Source organism: Bubalus bubalis, chromosome 1, assembly GCF_019923935.1.
Source record: "Bubalus bubalis isolate 160015118507 breed Murrah chromosome 1, NDDB_SH_1, whole genome shotgun sequence".
NCBI lineage: Eukaryota > Metazoa > Chordata > Mammalia > Artiodactyla > Bovidae > Bubalus > Bubalus bubalis.
The window spans coordinates 153971384-153992258 of record NC_059157.1 but is presented as its reverse complement, the minus strand read 5'-3'; the positions used below and the strand labels follow the sequence as shown (position 1 = coordinate 153992258).

General features: G+C 39.5%; 1 protein-coding gene across 5 annotated transcripts in view; it reads left to right on the top strand.

Moving 5' to 3' along the window:
• Window positions 1–5129: 5129 nt before the first annotated feature.
• Window positions 5130–20875, top strand: part of MLF1 (myeloid leukemia factor 1) — a 31617-nt gene continuing 15871 nt past the window's right edge. For 3 of the 5 annotated variants that reach the window (XM_025289216.3, XM_006079555.4, XR_329438.4), the window contains exons 1-2: window positions 5130–5315; window positions 17490–17637. In XM_025289216.3, coding sequence (XP_025145001.2) covers window positions 5269–5315; window positions 17490–17637 — 195 coding nt within the window. In that variant the 5' untranslated portion in view covers window positions 5130–5268. The remainder of the gene's footprint in view (window positions 5316–17489; window positions 17638–20875) is intronic. The other 2 variants (XM_006079556.4, XM_044945484.2) reach the window with 2 other exon arrangements.

Below are 20875 nucleotides of genomic sequence, written 5' to 3'. Positions count from 1 at the left end.
TCATGGCTGCAGTCACTGTCTCCAGTGATTTTGGAGCCCAAGAAAATAAAATCTGTCACTGCTTCCACTTTTTCTCCTTCCAATTGCCATAAAGTGATGGGGCCAGATGCCATGATCTTAGTTTTTTTTTAATGTTGAGTTTCAAGCCAGCCTTTTCACTCTCCTCTTTCACCCTCATCAAGAGGCTATTTAGTTCCTCTTCACTTTCTGCCCATAGAGTGGTAGCATCTCCATATCCAAGGTTGTTGATATTTCTCCCAGCGATCTTGATTCCAGCTTGTTTCTCATCCAGCTCATCATTTGTCATGATTTACTCTGCACAGAAGTTAAACAAGCAGGGTGACGATACACAGCCTTGTCGTACTGCTTGCCCAATTTTGAACCAGTTCTTTGTTCCATTTCTGGTTCTCACTGTTGCTTCTTGACCTGCATACAGGTTTCTCAGGAGGCAGGTAAGTTGGTCTGGTGTTCCAGTATCTTTAAGAATTTGCCACAGTTTGTTGCGATCCATACAATCAGATGCTTTAGTGTTGTACAGGAGGCAGTGACCAAAACCATCCTCAAGAAAAAGGAATGCAAGAAAGCAAAGTGGTTGTTTGAGGAAACTACAAATAGCTGAGAAAAGAAGAGAAGTGAATGGCAAAGGAGAAAGCGAAAGATATATCCAACTGAATACAGAGTTCCAAAGAATAGAAGGGAGAGATAAGAAGGCCTTCTTAAGTGTACAATGTAAAGAAATAGAGGAAAACAATAGAATGCGAAGACTAGAGATCTCTTCAAGAAAACTGGAGATATCAAGGGAACATTTCAAGCAAGAATGGGCACAAAAAAGGACAGAAATGGTAAGGACCTAACAGAAGCAGAAGACATTAAGAAGAAGTGGCAAGAATACACAAGAACTATACAAAATAGGTCTTAATGGCTCAGATAACCAGGATGGTGTTGTCACTCACCTAGAGCCAGACATCCTGGAGTGTGAAGTCAAGTGGGCCTTAGGAAGCATCACTACGAACAAAGTTAGTGAAGGTAATGGAATCCCAGCTTAGGTATTTCAAATCCTAAAAGATGATGCTATTATAGTGCTGTGCTCAATATGTCAGCAAATTTTGAATACTCAGCTGTGGCCACAGGACTGGAAAAGGTCAGTTTTCATTCCAATCCCAAAGAAGTGCAATGCCAAAGAATGTTCAAACTTCCATACAATTGCACTCATTTTAAACTCTCAATGTTTTTAATAGAGTTATAGGGTTGGCTTGGGTCTCATGTCCTTCACTGTGTTCTTTGAACCTGGTCAGTGACCTTCCAAATGTAAGCTGTAGTGAAGTTAGAGGTTATATACATAAAAATGCCTAGTACATGCATGCATGCCAAATCTCTTCGTTCTTATCTAACTTTTTGCTACCCTGTGGACTCTTGCCTGCCAGGCTCCTCTGTCCATGGGATTCTCCAGGCAAGAATACTGGAATGGGTTGCCATGTCTTCTTCCAGGGGATCTTCCCAACCCAGGGATCAAACCCATGTCTCCTCTGTTTCCTGCATTGGCAGGTGGTTCTTTACCACTAGTGCCATGCCTACTACATAGAGGTGCTCAATAAATAATTAATTTTTATAGGGAGATATATTAGGGTGATGGCAAGAATATACACTTTGGAGTAGGACTAATTTGGATTTGAGTTGACTAAGTGAAGTGAAGTGAAGTTGCTCAGTCGTGTCCGACTCTTTGCGACCCCATGGACTGCAGCCTATCAGGCTCCTCTGTCCATGGGATTTTCCAGGCAATAGTACTGGAGTGGATTGCCATTTCCTTCTCCAGAGGATCTTCCTGACCCAGGGATCAAACCCGGGTCTCCTGTATTGTAGACAGATGTTACCATCTGAGCCACCAGGGAAGTCCTGAGTTGACTAGGAAATCACCAAATCTCTCTGGGTTTTCCATGTGTAATATGGAGACAAACATCTTAGTATACAAAGTTGTTATGAGGATTAAGAAAATGTATGTGAAGCACTGAATGCAATGCCTGGAACATAAGTACAAACAGGAGCTATTATGCTAGTAGGTTATTTTCACTTTACTTGGCCCATCTTATTCCTCTGACCTATGACTGGATTGTGCATTATATACACCAGGCACATGCTACCTCGGGGCCTTTGCATTGGCCTGGAATGCTCTTCTCATAGATGTCCATTTCCTTCTAGTGAGTCTGCTCAACCTCACCATCTCAATGAGATCTACACAGATCTCCTTGTTTAAAACTGCATTCCTCCATTCCCCTTACCCTGCTCAGTTTTTGCTCGTAACACCTAGCACCTTTTAACATACATACTACTTTCTGTGGTGTCATTTTTCATTTGCTCATTCACAAGATACAAACTCCAGGACAACAGGAATTTTTGTCTGTTTTGTTCACCAACACCTCAGTGTATAGATAAGTGTCTGACTAGGGTAGGCACTCAATGGATATTTGTAAAGTTATGTTGATTTTAATATATCCCCACTGAATTTTACACTTTTTAGTATGAGCCCATTATTTAGTTTGTTTACATGATTTTGAGAAATAATTACCTGCTTTCATCTGCATCTCTCTGTGTGGCCCATCACCCACATTCCATGAAAACAGCTCCTCCTAGCAAAAACTCCAGGCACTCTGTCCAGTTCAATTTCTGGCTGTGTGAATTTTGGAAACTTTCTTAGCTTCTCTATATCTTGGTTGCATTACCTATAAATGGAGATAAAACAATCACTACTCCATAAAAATTGTGAGGATTTAATGAGTGAATGTATATGAAGGGCCTACCGTAGTACCTGGCAGACAATCAGTACACAGATCTATTGTGATTCTATTTATAAGACAGTGCAGGGCCCTCTCCCCACAGTCCTGCTTTGCAATTATATTTTTCCCTGCTCCGGCTTCTACCTGTTACCCATCTGATCTGAAACTGATGAGGTCTCTTTAGCATCCACTCTCCCTTTTCCTCTACTAACATTTTTTAAGTGTTTGCCATTAGGCCCAAACTGCTTTTAGAAGCTCCAGATAACACCCTGAACTAACCTATGCTTGGACTAAAGCTTAAATGTTTCAACAGTGCAATGCTAAGAAAGATTTCCCCATGGGAACAAAATGGGAAAACTTCCCACAAACTGCTTTGATCTTAATTCAAAACTATTTTAATGCTATCATTGATCACCAATAACTTTCCCCATTTCATTTAAGTTTTTTATTTTAATGTAGCCTCCTTAACATCTTGGGTTGTATTATTTTCAACAGAAAATAATTTCAGTTCTTCTAAAATAATTGTTTTGCCTTGAAACTAATTAAGAATATCCCTAATATGTATATGCTCTCTGAACTTTATTCTGAGGCTGGAGAAAAAAAAATATCCTCTTCCTCGGAAGGGCTATGAGGTCTTAACCTGGACTGTAAAGGCTGCCCAACCTCATGTCATCAGTCTCTGAATGGGGGTGGGGGGTGGGAATCAAAGAACTTGGCTAAAGGTGGGGAGGTAAAAGGTCCAAAGGATTAAATTTCTGGCTCCCAAAATAACTCCGAGTATTCCTGCCACCTCCAAATCAGGCCCTGCACACTTCTTCATGCTGGCAGAGTGCCACTCTGTTGGCCCAATCCCAGGAGGCCCTGTGCAGCTATGGATAACACTCTATCTCCATGTGACAGCCCTCTTAGGGTAGCCCTAAGAGGCTGGGTAGCCCACTTAGGCTGGGTAGCCCACTTAGTTAAGGATGGACATGCAACATGCATTTTCTCTCTTCTTAGACACCTAATCATTCTTCTCTTTCTCTAATGTTCACTCTCCTCCATATTTTTATAGGCTCCTGCAACGCTTCACGGAGAAGGCAATGGCACCCCACTCCAGTACTCTTGCCTGGGAAAACCCCATGGATGGAGGAGCCTGGTAGGCTGCAGTCCATGGGGTCGCTAGAGTCAGACACGACTGAGCGACTTCACTTTCACTTTTCACTTTCATGCATTGGAGAAGGAAATGGCAACCCACTCCAGTGTTCTTGCCTGGGGAATCCCTGGGACGGGGGAGCCTGGTGGACTGCCGTCTATGGGGTCACACAGAGTCGGACACGACTGAAGTGACTTAGCAGTAGCAGCAGCAGCAACGCTTAAGGACTGTTTCCAAGCTCAGTCCTGGAAATGTGAGAACCATAATGTGAGAACCACTGTCATGATACCCTCCCCTCCCACCGCCCCCCACCCCCCAACATATCCACATCTCACCTGTACTATTTCCTGAAATTAGCACATGGTTTCACTTAAATGTTGAAACTTTTAAACTTTCACTTAAAGTTACTGTTTAAATTTAAGATCACTTTCCCTGCCATAAACAGAAGGCTCATATATAAATATAATTAAAACAAAAATATACAGTAATGGAATTTTAGTTGACTATGGCTGCTTGCTGCAGATCTTGGGCCTGAGTCCTGCTCTTAGGTTAAGGAATGCTGGAGAAGTGTTGAAGAGACACACCAGCACCAAAGTGAGACTTGCTCCTTGAAACGGACTGGAAAGAGGATGGAAGAGAGCAACATTCTCATCTTATTTTTTAAATACCATGTATACGTAAAACGTAAGCATTTCCCACTTGGGAAACACTACTTTCAGGTTAGGCTCACAAGAGACAAATTTGTTGAAATCTAATAGGCCTCATCCCATTTCCCTCAAGTACTGAGTCACACTATTTACTAAATGTACTCAAAAACTTTTTGCACATCTTTTCTTATTGTTCACAGCGTTAGGTTAACCACCTGCTGTGGACTCGGCTGTGGATCACAAAATGAGGCCGGTAAACGGGTCTTTGGATGCAGTGTAGCCCAAATCTTGACCCATCTCCGTTTTCCCGAAAAGAGCCTTTTCGAGGCCGAGGGTGATTTCCCCAAGGTCACACAGACGGTAGACTAATTTCTGTGTTCCTGCAGCCCAGAGAACAAACTCTCTTGTCCCACGGGAGGTTTAATGTTGGGCTCCCCGGATGGCGCTTGGCCAAGCCTCTAGCCTCCACCATGTTGCTCGCGGTTGCCACGGCAGCGGCACACTGTTTCCCCGCCTCGTCTTGGTGACGTTATGGGATCTGTGCCCAATAGGAAAGCAGCTCCGCGTCAAGCACCGCCTTTCGCGACGGCCACGGCCTTTGCGGCTGGGAGACAAGCGTTGACAGTGCTGGGCAGGCCGGCTCGGGTCGCGGCCGCGGCGAGTTACATCGTTTGCCAATCTGTCCGCGGACGCCGCTGCCGGAGACAGAGCCAGGATGTTCGGGATGCTGAGCAGCAGCTTTGAGGATGATCCCTTCTTCTCGTGAGTGTCGGGGGCGGGAGTCCGCGGTCGCGCGGGAACTCGGAGATCTTGAGAGGAGCTATTTTAAGGGGAAAGTCCGTTAAAACGCGAGAAAGAAGGAGAGAGAGAATTCGGGTGACTCCAAGAGACCGTTTGAGGAAGACTCGCGGGGTGTGAAAGGGAAGGGAGAAGAGGATATAGGGGCGTGTGAGGGAAAGGAGAGGAGGATTTGGAAAGGAAGAGAAATTTGGGGGCGTGAGGTGGGGAGAGGTCTATTCAGGCTTCCCCGCCCAACCGACCCCCGTGCGGGCTGCTTTTAACTCGGCCCGATTTCGGGTACTTGGCGCCCCCTAACCCCTTTGCCTCAGGCGCTCAGAGTCCCGCCTTCGCAGCTGCAGAGGCTTTGCAGGGGATGGTAACTGCCTCTCGGTGGAACTTCTGAAGAGAATTATACTTAGAGGGCCCTTTCCACACCTGCTTCTACTCCAAAAGAGAGGCAGGGAATATTTAATAAGATGGCAAGTCTTTGAAAAGGGAAACGTTTTCTAAAATAGTATTTTCCATAATATGTGTTTATAAGAGCGTTGGAGAGTTTCGCCGTCTCTCCCTGGAAGTGGTTGGAAGTTGCCAGGTGCACGGTTTGTTTCCTTTCTTGATTTGTTACAAAGGTAGCCTTGTTTGGAAAGGGACTCCTCTTCCTATGAAAAGTGCAAGTAGGCAGGGAAACAGAGGCTGCATTTAACACCTCAGGTAAACAAGTGCCAAGCCCAGTGCAAGGTTTCAAGTGAGACACTGGGATGTCTAAAGAGGAAGCCATCCAGAAAATAGTTGTTTAATTATGATCTAGTTTTCTAGGGTTTCCTGGGTTTTGTATTTTCTATAGTTCTTCCTTTGGTGGTTATATAAAAGTGTAACATAATCTAGTTGGATCCCTAAAACAGGAAGGTTTGTGTTGTTTTTTTACCCAAGTGTTTTGCCAGTTTGAATTTTGACTTGCAGTCCTAATTTATTTTGATCACTTAAATTCTCTGTGCAGCTTGATCTGTTTAAAAGGTTGAAATGTTGCCAGTTTACTACATAGATTTGTTTTTAAAAGAAAATATTATATTGGCTTAAATGTAATAGTACTATATTAAAACCAAATAACATAATGGTAATAACTGAGAGAAAATTAACAGAAAAGATGAAATTATTAGTGTGAAAAAACAATTATTAATATTTTACTCTAAAGGTTATTCATTATAATTAAGGGGTGTACAGTGCAGTGTTAGTCACTCCGTCGTGTCCAACTCTTTGCAACTTCACAGACTGTAGCCTGCCAGGCTCCTCTGTCCATGGAATTCTCCAGGCAAGAATACTGGAGTGGGTAGCCATTCCCTTCTCCAGTGTATCTTCCCCACCCAGGGATCAAACCCAGGTCTCCTGCATTGCAGGCATGTTCTTTACCATCTAAGCCACCAGGGAAGCCAAGGAGTGTGTGGGCTCAGGTACATTTATCGTATTGTTTTAGTTAATGTGTTTAGGAGCAGTTGCGACATTTATGAACAATGTCATTTTAACAAATTTCAAAGTTTGTATTATAATTTGCTCTTTTAAAAGCCTGTGAGAGTAGGGACTAAATATATCCATAGTTTAGTTGAGCTGTTGAAGTGGTTCTTACGTAATTGTGACCTCAGTACAATGGGCGGCAGTTAAGACTATGACAACTTTTGAGTTGTATTGTCTTGATTATATCAAAAGAGCAATGGCCGTAACTAAACCAATGTATGATTAGTACTTTCTTTAAAACATCTTGCAAAAGTGTAATTTAAACTCTTGGGTGCCTCTTTCTGAGCAAAGGCGATGAACCCAAGAGGCAGGGTCAGAAATAGCAACAACACAAATAGTAGGCATACATCAAAGAACACTCTTGCCCTGCACTTAGGATGGGTAGGAGCATCAGTTACATGGCGGTAGGTTTTCAGTCGTCATTCTCTGTAGCCGTCTTCAAATCCAGGCAGCCATACCATAGAAATTGGGGATAAAATTAACTTTATAAAACTGACTTATTTCTTTGCTCCACAATTGGCAATATAGAGAGTAAAAATAATTAGAGGAGATAAGAAAGAGAATGTGAGTTTATATTTATTTCAAGTAAAAAATTAAATTTTATTTATTTTCAAGTAAATTTCAAATATTTATTTCATTTGACTCACCCCTTTTACCCGAACCCCAAACAAAATGAGTATCCATTACTTAATATGTCAAGCATAAGGAATTGATAAAGGTGACTGCTGCTAAGTCGCTTCAGTCGTGTCCGACTCTGTGCGACCCCATAGACGGCAGCCTGCCAGGCTCAGCCATCCCTGGGATTCTCCAGGCAAGAACACCGGAGTGGGTTGCCATATCCTTCTCCAGTGCATGAAAGTGAAAGGTGAAAGTGAAGTCGCTCAGTCGTGTCTGACTCTTAGCGACCCCATGGACTGCAGCCTACCAGGCTCCTCCTTCCATGGGATTTTCCAAGCAAGAGTACTGGAGTGGGGTGCCATTGCCTTCTCCGGATAAAGGTGACAGAGTCATTATTAAATCATCCACTGACCTTAAGGAACACAGAGGGGGTTCCATGCCCTGTATCTTTTATATAAATATTATCCCTATTGCTCACATTATGTGTCTGGTCATTGGGTTGCCTGGTGGCTATTTTAATGTCTGACAGGTAGAAAATGTTCAAGAGATACTATTTAATGACAATGTAGTGTCTTTTACTCTCTGTCTTGTAGTTACTATGGTATATTTGATTGTTGGATTGCTGAAAGTGATTGCATTTGGTCCCCAATTTACAGTGGTTCCACTTAACATTTTTCAACTTGACAATGGTGTAAAAAAAATACACATTAAATAGAAACCAAACTTCCAGTTTTGAATGTTAGTCTTTTCCCTGGCTAGTGACATGGGATACGATACTTTCACAAGGTGCACAATAGCAGGGGTAGCAAGCCTCAGCTCCATCAGCCACGAGATCATGAGAGTGAACAACCCATACGCTTTACAGGCATTCGGTTTTTCACTTTTAGTACAGTATTCAATAAATTACATGAGGAATTCAATACTTTATTACAAAATAGGCTTTGTGTTAGATAGTTTTGCCCAACTGCAGGCTAAAATAAGTGTTCTGAGCATATTTAAGGTTTAAGGTACACTAGACTGAGCTATTGGAGAAGGCAATGGCACCCCACTCCAGTACTCTTGCCTGGAAAATCCCATGGACGGAGGAGCCTGGTGGGCTGCAGTCCATGGGGTCGCTAGGAGTCGGGCACGACTGAGCGACTTCACTTTCACTTTTTACTTTCATGCATTGGAGAAGGCAATGGCAACCCACTCCAGTGTTCTTGCCTGGAGAATCCCAGGGAAGGGGAGCCTGGTGGGCTGCCATCTATGGGGTCGCACAGAGTTGGACACGACTAATGTGACTTAGCAGCACCAGACTAAGCTATAATGTTTCGTAGCTCAGGTGTGTTAAATGCATTTTCTACAGGGTTATTTTCCACTTCTGATGGGTTTATGAGGATGTAACCCCATTACGGCTTCCCAGGTGGTGCTAGTGGTAAGAAGCTACCTGTCAACACAGGAGACGTGAGAGAGGAGGGTTGGATCCCTGGGTCGGAAAGATCTCCTGGAGAAGGACATGGCAACCCACTCTAGTATTCTTGCCTGGAGAATCCCATGGACAGAGGAGCCTGGTTGGCTATAGTCCATGGGGTCACAAAGAGTCAGACATGACTGAAGTGACTTCGTACACACACAACCCCATCATGAGTGGAGGATGATCTGTATTTGCATTCAGTAGGTGCCATTGTTGATGCTGGCACTTCCTAATTTAAACACTATCCATGGGATTTCCAGGCAAGAATCCTGGGTTGTCATTTTCTTCTCCAGAGGACCTTCCTGACCCAGGAATCCAACCCACATTTCCTGCATTGTGGTAGACTCTTTTGCCACTGAGCCACCAGGAAACCCAATTTAAACACTGCCATTTTCAGAATCAGGGATATCAATCATAAGCACACTCTCCAAATTTACTAATTAATCAAAAGTTGGCAGACAAAAAGAATATACTTCTTGGATATAAAATTAGAATTTTTAAATAAATTGAGGCTAGTAAAATATGGTATCAAATTGTCAAATACTTTAGAGCTTTGAGTAAAAAACAAAATCTAGTTTTGAATCCAAATATATTCATTTTTAATGTTTACCTTTCTATAACAGCACTTTAAACATTTCATGAGAAAAAGAGAAATTTTAAAAGTGATAAAGTTTAGTGTTTTATCATATGCTTGGGACTTTTGGGGGTTTCCTTATATGTTTCAGAGCTGAAGTTGTTTCACAGTATATATTCTCATCAGTTCAGTTCAGTTCAGTCGCTCAGTCGTGTCCAACTCTTTGCGACCCCATGAATCACAGCACGCCAGGCCTCCCTGTCCATCACCAACTCCCGGAGTTCACCCAGACTCACGTCCATCAAGTCAGTGATGCCATCCAGCCATCTCATCCTCTGTCGTCCTCTTCTCCTCCTGCCCCCAATCCCTCCCAGCATCAGAGTCTTTTCCAATGAGTCAACTCTTCGCATGAGGTGGCCAAAGTACTGAAGTTTCAGCTTTAGCATCATTCCTTCAAAGAAATCCCAGGGCTGATCTCCTTCAGAATGGACTGGTTGGATCTCCTTGCACCTTTTCATATAAATAATACTTGTAATTTGGTTAAAAACACAAAGGTTCAAAGCTAGCACTTCCTGACATGCAGAGTTGGGTTTTTTTTTTTTTAATCATCTTATCTTTATCTTTTTTAAAATGTAGATACACATATTTATATGTGGATTTTACAAGGGAACATGGAGCACAATTTATTTTCTAGCTCTCCACTGTGGTTTTCTCTGTGGACTTTGTTTAAAGTGTTGAGATAGTTTTCTCTCAAGAATACTACTTTCTTCTCCCATTTGCATTTGCTTAAGAATAGAAACATGTATGTACTGACAGGAAAATTAATTTGAGAATAAAATAGTCTTGACCCCTCTTCTATGCCCTAAGAAACATTGATTATTAAATGTCAGAGTTTACATATATCTAATCCAGTCTAGAAATTTCTACTGCTTTGTACAGAAACATGATCTTTGAACCTTCTGAGCTACAGAAATGAAATTCTGATCATGGACATCTGCAAAGAATAGCTATGTTACCACTTATCAGCTATTAGACATGAAAGACTCAGAAACAGATTGGAAAGCAGCCTTATTTTTCATTATAAATTGTTAGCATTTCTTTAAGCCACCCAGACTCTTCTTGTGGGCACTGTATTGCAATGGCCAGTCTTTAAAGACACCCTGCATATTTTCACAGACTGTTACTCTATCTCCTTGCTCTCATCAGGGGCTAAAAAATATATATCTATAATCTCTATTTTTAATTTTTTAAATTTATTTATTTTGCACTTGGGAAGTAGTCAGAGGACACCACTTTTAGCTACTTACTGAGTTGAAAGTGAATGTATTACACATGCAAGATTGATATTTTCTTAATTGAGAATATCGCCATGGCAGGAAATAAAACAAAGTCACCTTATTAGATAAGCTAAACTGTTCATCTGGGGCATTTCTTGGTTCCTTAGGTGCAAATCATTGAATTAGGAGCCAAGGAACACAACACAATTATAACATGGTTGCTGGATCAAGGAGTGCCATTTGGTACCGACTGATTATATCATAATGCTTAGTTCTATCAATGAATTTTATAAACATTCACGCAAAAGCAGGGGCGTGCTTACAGGATGGGAGAGAGCCATAGTCATTCCTGCAACTCTTATAGTATCAAAGCCTTCTGTCACACCACCATTTTAAACTGTGCTTCTGAACAGTAGGCAAATGAAATTGCCTCCATGCCTGCATGCCAAGTTGCTTCAGTCTTGTCCAACTCTTTGTGACCCTAAGGACCGTAGCCCTCCAGGCTCCTCTGTCCATGGGGTTCTCCAGGCAAGAATACTGGAGTAGGTTGCCATGCCCTCCTCCAGGGGATCTTCCCGACCAAGAGATCAAACCCGCGTCTCCTGCATTGGCAGGAGGGTTCTTTACCACTAACACCACCTGGGACACCTAGGAAAATGTCATTTATTCTTCAAGCATTTCTTAGGTTTCTACTATATGCCCAGTGCTATAGACTTGATTATAAATTTTTAGAAATCATGGCCCATGCCCTAAAAGATTCTCTTAAGAATGTTGTGAAAGAAAGTGAACGTGAAGTCGCTCAGTCATGTCCGATTCTTTGGGACCTATGGACTGTAGCCCACCAGGCTCCTCTGTTCTTGGGATTTTCCAGGCAAGAATACTGAAGTGGGTTTCCATTTCCTTCTCCAAGGGATCTTCCCGAACCAGGGATCAAACTTTGGTCTCCCACATTGCAGACAGACTCTTTACCATCTGAGCCACCAGAAAATTCCTTGTGTGTTGTATGCATTATTTATAATGTCTAAACATAAATCACTTGATGCATTTTCTTTATGGACCTGCCCACCTTATTGAAACTAGGGAATTCTTTATTATCTGAGAGCCGTAACAACTCTGCTTATGCCACTACTAGATATAGTAGAAAGAAGGAGTTTCCCTTGATGAATGGGACTGCCATGTCAATTATCTGAGACTTTAATATAATAAAGAATAGTGTGATGATTTTTTACTTAGAAGCACAAATATCTATATTTTGTACAAGGCAATAAAACTATAACTGGAAAAATATATATAATTATATTTGAGTCTTATATATATATACATATATATAACATATATTTGAGAGCATCTTAAAAACAGGAACTTATTCTGAAGTGAAATATTACCAGTCCTTTAAAAAAAAAAAAACTTCTGTTGAGATTATCCCAGGAGACCCAGAATCAATCCAGGAGTTAAAAATTTTTTTGGGGGGCAACATGTTTCCTGCTTCTGATAGGTAAATAATGTGGAGTAAAAAACATGTTTGGTGCCAGATTTCATTCTGTTTGATTGTGATTTGTGTCAGCAATCCTGAAAGAGGTCATATAGTCATCATAGTAGTATAAGTAAATTTTTCCTCACTTAAATGAAAATGTATTCCCATGGAAAATCTGAATGCTGAAAATTTGGTTTAAGGGAATCACGCAACCCAAGATTTTGGTTCAGTCAGTTCAGTCACTCAGTCGAGTCCAACTCTTTGCAACCCCATGGACTGCAGCATGCCGGGCCTCCCTGTCCATCACCAACTCCCAGAGTTTACTCAAACTCATGTCCATTGAGTTGGTGATGCCATCCAGCCATCTCATCCTCTGTCGTCCCCTTCTCCTCCCACCTTGAATCATTCCTAGCATCAGGGTCTTTTCAAATGAATCAGTTCTTCACAACAGGTGGCCAGAGTATTGGAGTTTCAGCTTCAGCATGAGTCCTTGCAGTGAATATTCAGGACTGATCTCCTTTAGAATGGACTGGTTGGATCTCCTTGCAGTCCAAGGGACTCTCAAGAGTCTTCTCCAACACCACAGTTCAAAGCATCAGTTCTTCAGTGCTCAGCTTTCTTTATAGTCCAACTCTCACATCCGTACATGACCACAGGAAAAACCATAGCCTTGACTAGACGGACCTTTGTTGGCAAAGTAATGTCTCTGCTTTTGAATATGCTATCTAGGTTGGTCATAACTTTTCTTCCAAGGACCAAACGTCGTTTAAGTGTCTTTTAGATTTTGGTTACTATTATTTTGCTTCTATTTTCCATATATGGATTTTTTTTCTCCAAAATTAGACCAAATTTTATGGTTATAAATGAACTATTTTCCTTAATATATACCATAAGCATTTTCCTAGTCTTTAGATATTCTTTGAAGCTTGAATTTATGTCTGCAAAATATTGCATCCTGTGAATATGCAAGGGCTTCCCTGTGGCTCAGCTGATAAAGAATCTGCCTGCAATGTGGGAGACCAGGTTTGATTCCTGGGTTGGGAAGATCCCCTAGAGAAGGGAATGACTACCCACCCCAGTATTCTGGCCTGGAGAATTCCATGGACTGTATAGTCCATGGGATTGCAAAGAATTGGACACGACTGAGCAACTTTCACACTTCACTAAGTTAACAGGTATGCAAAGAATATTTTTCATGTAAATATTTAGTCATATTTCAAATTATTAATTTACTTTATATACATGATATGACCTGTTTCTAGTAATAGCTTTGCAAAGTATCATCATATTTCCAGTGTATTTTCCTAGAAGAATGAAACATTCATTTTCAAGAGAACAATTTGAATAAGTAGAAAAATATAAAAACTCTTCTTACCTGAGAAAGAAAACTATGCTGTGAATTTTTAAAGTTTTAAAACAACTCCTTGCTACCATTAGAGATTTACCCTTTGTTAAAAAAATTTAAGCTTGAACAGGAGAAATCTTAAAAGTCTTATTTCTAAGCAATTGCTGTTTTGGGTGGACATAAGTTGAACTCACTTCAGGATCCAGCCAGAGTTCTTCCTGAACAGTTCAGACAGGTGCAAAAGCCAGACTGTGAGCCCATTTTTTAAAGCAGCCTTTTGTTTGTGTCAATAAAAAGAAAAAGATGTTTTTTGACATTTGTTCTATGTACAAATACACCTACTCCTATTTGAATAAAGAGAAACCTGGACAACATTTTTAATGAGCCACACTTAGTGCTGAATTTTTAGCCCAATTAGAAAAATAAATCTTATTAAATATTATGTTTCTATAGAAAAGTAATAGCTGTTTAATTCTCATCTGTGTACTGACCAAAACTAGTATTCCCTGAAGTATCTTTCCTGGTTGAAGTTGAATCTCATCCATGTATCTAAAGAGAACGCTGAGTGTTTTTTTAAGTATCTGCATTTTAATAAGAATGAATAGTTTAATCCCCATACTTGTACCCATATCCTAAACTCTGAATGTCCAGTGAGTATAGAGATCTCAGCAAAAGGAGACTCTTTTGAATCATCCATTTTGAAACATCAAGCAGTATAAAATTGTTTAATTCTACATAGTTCTATTTCTTTTTTATTCTTTAAAGATTTTTATCATGACACACTTTGAATGTATATTGTAAAAGTATAAGAGTATAGCACTGGGTGTACCCCTTAATCAGAATTTCAAAATATACACCTGCTTTACTCATCTCTATTGCTGCTGCTGTCTTTAAAGTGTTTTAAAACAAATTCCAGAGTTCTTGTATTTCACTCATGTGTATTTCCAAATACATCTCTGAAAATACTGTCTTTCATCACCACAAAGCCATATTTACATCTGACAAGATTAACAATAATTCTAGTTTCTTGCTATCACCTGGCATTGAGTATCATCTGGATATGAAACACTTCAAAATAATCTGGTTTTGAGATAAAAACTAGGAATTATTTCTTAGACAACTCACTTATTGGTTTCAGAACTACTTGAAACTCTGTACCTTTAAGTAAAAACTAGGAATTATTTCTTAGACAACTCACTTATTGGTTTCAGAACTACTTGAAACTCTGTACTTTTAAGTAAAAACTGTATGTATGTTATACACCAATTTCTGATTCCTTAATTGTAAACTAACTTTTGGACTTCAGGTCTTTATTTGGGAAAGCACAAAGCAACTCTCTTTCTGCCCGCTAGTTTCACTAGGTGCTGTTGATCTATTTAATTTTTAAGTTGTCACAACTTCCTCATAGTGCTGCTACTGCTGCTGCTAAGTCGCTTCAGTTGTGTCCGACTCTGCGCGACCCCATAGACGGCAGCCCACCAGGCTCCCCTGTCCCTGGGATTCTCCAGGCAAGAACACTGGAGTGGGTTGCCATTGCCTTCTCCAGTGCATGAAAATGAAAAGTGAAAGTGAAGTCGCTCAGTCGTATCCGACTCTTTGCGACCCCATGGACTGCAGCCTACCAGGCTCCTCCATCCATGGGATTTTCCAGGCAAGAGTACTGGAGTGGGGTGCCATTGCCTTCTCCGCCTCATAGTGCTAGTTGCCTATAATTCTGCTGAAATAGTGATTATCAAACTTTTTAATAGGTGGCAAATCTAAAGACAGTAATCCGTTACATTTCCCATGCCCATCACTCCTATCAGTAAGACAGATCCAAAACTTTATCCTACAAGAATTCATGGGAGAATGATCTTATTTATGGCATTTTTCTGCATTGTATGTGTAATGTTTTTACTTGATCATTCCTAAATAGAGTCTGCTTTAAGCTAGAAAGAATGAAATATGAATAATCTCTAAATAAACCTAAATGCTCTAGTGTCTTCATTTTATTATATTTCTTAAGTGAATTTAGGGCAAGTGTATTTCTGTAATTAAATACTGAACGTTCAGCTAAAAAAACTCTTCATTTTCAGAGATTGGGTTACTAATTTGGTCAAGAGTAGTTTAATTTTTGGACTTCTGCTGAAATTTTTGTGTTCTGCTGCACTAAGAGCATACTCGGCCTGCACACACTGGAGAGCACTTTCCTTTTATGACTTTCTGTAAAATTTGTCAGCAGGAGGGAGGCTGAAAAGTAGGGAAATGTCCCCAAGTGGATGAGTATATAAAGGACAAGAGAAGGACAGCAAGAGAACAAATGAAGAAGAGTACTGACTTGTTACAGTTTTTTAGTATATGGATCTATCATCCAGACCAGCACTAGTCCTGCTGCAGAAGTGGTTGAAAGTTATTGTGTTGGTCAGGCATGCAAAGGAGCTGCTGTTTATCATTTGTAAATATATTTCTTTTTCTGCTTAACCAGCTTCTTTAGAACAATTGATACTGCACAGGAATAAACAGATCTGAAGAACAAAACGGTCAGGAAACACTCTCATAAACATCCTTCCTATTAGATTTATTTATTGAGAATACTCATTTTGTTTAGTTTTTCTATAAACAAAGATTTTATTTGAACATTCCATCAATATCTCTCTAAGAGAAGTCTTTAAAGTTTTTAATCTGCTAAAACTCACCAACATACAGAAAGTGGAGCTAAAGACTAACTTCTAAAAGAAGTTTCTGAAGACATAAAGGAAAAGCAGACATACAAAGTGCACCTTCCTGAGTTTTGTTGTGATCACAGTGAGTGGTATGAAGCCACTGAAATGTCCAAAAATACATTGTTGTGGGGGGTATAAATTATGATCACACTAGAGAAATGCTAGGCAACAGGATAACACCCTCCTTCTCCTCCTGCAAAAATCCTAGTGACATAAGCATTCGTGGGAGAATGAGCAGAAGAACATAGGCATAGCTATAAGGAAGGTCAGTTCTTTTTATTTTTTACTTTAATATTTTGTAATATACTCATATGTACCTGGGAAATTGTGCTCTTTCTGTATAAAATACTAGATTATAATTGCTGGAAATCCTTTAGACGAGTTAAAAACACTCACCTTTACACCATTATAGTAAAATCGATATAATTATTTGAAACATTCTACATAACAAATTTCTACATTCAATTTTTAGAAATTATGTTCAAGTTGAATTAAGGCAATAAGGCTTCAGAACTACACAATATTTTTGGAGTAAAGTTCTGTTTTAGCATATAATTAAAACTGATACTTTACTAAAAACAGTTAGGAAATGTATTTATTGAAACAAAGCTTAGTAACATCTTACCATGAGTACCAAAATCTGACAAGCTTTAGGGTTTTCACAAAGATAAATTAGTACTCAGTTGTGTCCGACTCTTTGCAACGCCATGGACTGGAGCCCACCAGGCTCCTCTGTCCATGGGATTTTCCAGCAAGAATACTGGAAAATACATTTCCTTCTCCACACAGAAATATATTGGTGTACTTTATTTTACATTTTAGTGAGAGTTGCCAAGAAATAAGCTTTATTACCATTATGGGAAAAAAACACATTTATACAGTCTGAACTGAACATTTACATTGGATTTAGTTGTAGAAGTTTTCCCCCATTTCATTTTTCCATATTTACACATGCACTATACGACTTTTAAAAGTGAGAAAACTCTCATTTTAAGATGTAATAACATCCAATATCTAGCAATTATGACCTTACTTTATAAAGTATCAAAGTGCTTTGCATTTTCAAAAATGTGTTTTTTTAACTCCTTTTGTCTCTTTAACAAGCATATTAGCCCCAAATTATTCTTTGTAGTATTAAGCTGCCCACGTATTATTTAAATTCCAACATTTACACTTACATGATTGCATGTATTTTCAATAGTGATTCTTTTATCGCACACCGAGAAAGTATGCGACAGATGATGAGAAGTTTTTCTGAACCTTTTGGAAGAGACATGCTCAGCATCTCTGATAGGAGAGGAAGAGCTCGTAACCGTATGGGACATGAGGATGAAGAAAATTCCTTGACTGTAAGTTCTGTATTTTAAAGATAGTGAAGAAGAGTATTACAGAAGAATTTATCTCTGATGATAGGATAGGATTAATGTTATAGAAGTAACTGTTATACACAGGGAAGGACCTGTTGAAAAAGGAGAATTCTTTGACAATGAAGTGTTTAACTGTATAGAATTTCACTGTGATACCAAAACTTTTAGCACCATAGGGTTATATATTATAAGCCAAACTTAAGACATTCTTTTCCATGTGAACCATGTAAGGAAGAAAAACCATGATGAGGTTTTTCTCACCTTATCATTTACTCCCATGTCTTAAATAGGACAGGCATGGAAATAACCTTGCGTACAACACTTTTTCTTCTCGCTTTAAAATAGCATCCAAAACTGTAGTATAATGCTTTTTATCTACTGGACCAAGAAAACCCAATCTACTCCTTGGCTACCTTGGACCGTCAAAACTTAGATTAGTTAATTTAAAAGTTATTCAGAAGCCTTGTAGAACTACAGTATATGTTCAGAAGTCTTGTCTGAGAGCAAAACTAAAAGGTTACAAACAAACAACAGAAATCTCAGGACATTTTTATACCTTCAGTTCAGTTCAGTCGCTCAGTCGTGTCCGACTCTTTGCAACCCCATGAATCGCAGCACGCCAGGCCTCCCTGTCCATCACCAACTCCCGGAGTTCACTCAGACTCATGTCCATCGAGTCAGTGATGCCATCCAGCCATATACCTTAGCTGTTTTCTGCTTGTTTGTGTTGCTTTTTCAGCCTCAAGAATGGCAGTTCTAGAACAACAAATCCACAGGAGTTTCTAAAACATAAATCTCTACAGTTCAAATGTAGAGCTTTGGACCTCAGTAAACATTTTTTAACGTATTTCTTTTTAATTGAAGGATAATTGCCTTACAGTATTGTGTTGGTTTCTGCCATACATCAGCATGGATCAGCCATAGGTTTACATATGTTGTCCCCTCCCTTGTGGCACTGTCTCCCTCTTCCCACCCCATTCCTCCCCCTCTAGGTTGTCACAGAGCCCCAGATTGAGTTCCCTGAGTCATACAACAAATCCCCACTGGCTATCTATTTCGCATATGGTAATGTATATGTTGGCATGCTACTCTCAACAAACATTTTTAATTGGTCAGTTGGGAAACTTCCAGTACCTTCCAAGGAAATACTTTCATATTTTTTATTTGCAATAATCTTGTTAGAGCAAAATGTTTCAAATACTCCTAAAAGTTTGACAGATAAAATTACATTTGCCATTTAAATGAAAGTAATCTTCACATTCTTTTTCACATACACATTATTCCTATATATATATATATATATATATATATATATATATAAATTTCATTCCAATTATTTTTAAATTTGTTAATGTGGTCATTATGTTATTTTTTTACTTTTAGGGCTATAAATTTCCATAAAAGTCTAAAATTAAGCCCAAAGGAAAAAACTGTCAAAGAGAGCAGAAATATCAGCTATGACATTCTTAAATTTTATCTTTCACATGAGCATTGAAGTATTTTATATACCTGTTATAAACATAGCAAAGAAAGAATAGGGCTGTACATAGTGCTTTGTATTATTTGCATGCATAAATGAGCTGCTGGTAGCCTTTGTGCAAAAAGTAGGAGGTGACGATTTTATTCCCTTGTAAGCACAGAAAGGAGATCTGTTTATAATTCAGCTGTGAAGTTCTTAGTGAGGATGCCTAAGCTGTAACTCTGCTGGTTATCCATTAGAAGAAGAAATGTTTTTTTCCTGAGTACCCGTGCTTAAAACATCTGAATGTTTAATGAGCTGGAATAAGAAATATATAACCAATAGAAAGATAAATTTATTTGAAACTGTAGTTTATCTGATTCATAATTTAAAACGATTTGTATTTTAGCTTGCCTCATATTTGTCTTGCCAGTACGGCTTGAAATCAAGTTTTGGGGAACCAAAAAGACCACATAGCTGAACTAATGTGGTTGCATAAATGTGAGGATTAAATAAGGAAAGTCAAGTAAGAAAACAATTCTGAATACAAAAGAAGGCCAAGACCAATCAATATTTGAATGAAAAACTAAAATAGTTGCTACCGAGTCCAGTTTCTAGTGGCATAAATTAACTTTTGTTTAAGATGATGAGATCATCGGCCTTATTATTAATCAAATCCCTAACAATTATACAGTGCAAGTGACAAATAGATACAAGGGATTAGCTCTAATAGAGTGCCTGAAGAACTATGGACAGAGGTTCATGACATTGTTCAGGAGGCAGTGATCAAGACCATCCCCAAGAAAAAGAAATGCAAAAAGGCAAAACAATTGTCTGAGGAAGGCCTTACAAATAGCTGAGAAAAGAAGAGAAGCGAAAAGCAAAGGAGAAAAGGAAAGGTATGCCCATTGGGATGCAGAGTTCCAAAGAATAGCAAGGAGAAATATGAAAGCCTTCCTCAGTGATCAATGCAAAGAAAGAGGAAAACAATAGAATGGGAGACTAGAGATGTCTTCAAGAAAATCAGAGATACCAAGGCAACATTTCATGCTAAGATGGGCTCAATAAAGGACAGAAATGGTATGGACCTAACAGAAGCAGAAGATATTAAGAAGAGGTGGCAAGAATACACAGAAGAACTATACAAAAAAGATCTTCATGACCCAGATAATCATGATGGTGTGATCACTCACCTAGTGCCAGACATCCTGGAGTGTGAAATCAAGTGGGCCTTAGGAAGCATCACTACAAACAAAGCTAGGGGAGGTGATGGAATTCCAGTTGAGCTATTTCAAATCCTAAAAGATGATGCTGTGAAAGTGCTGCACTCAGTATTCCAGCAAATTTGGAAAACTCAGCAGTGGCCACAGGACTGGAAAAGGTCAGTTTTCATTCCAATCCCAAAGAAAGGCAATGCCAAAGAATGTTCAAACTACAGCACAATTGTACTCATCTCACCCGCTAGGAAATAATGCTCAAAATTCTCAAATCCAGGCTTCAACAGTACGTGAACTGAGAACTTCCAGATGTTCAAGCTGGATTTAGAAAAGGCAGAGGAACCAATGATCAAATTGCCAACACCCGTTGGATCATTGAAAAAGCAAGTGAGTTCCAGAAAAACATCTATTTCTGCTTTATCGACTACACCAAAACCTTTGACTAGTGTGGATCACAACAAACTGTGGAAAATATAAAGGGATGGGAATACCAGACCACCTTACCTGCCTCCTGGGAAACCTGTATGCAGGTCAAGAAGCAACA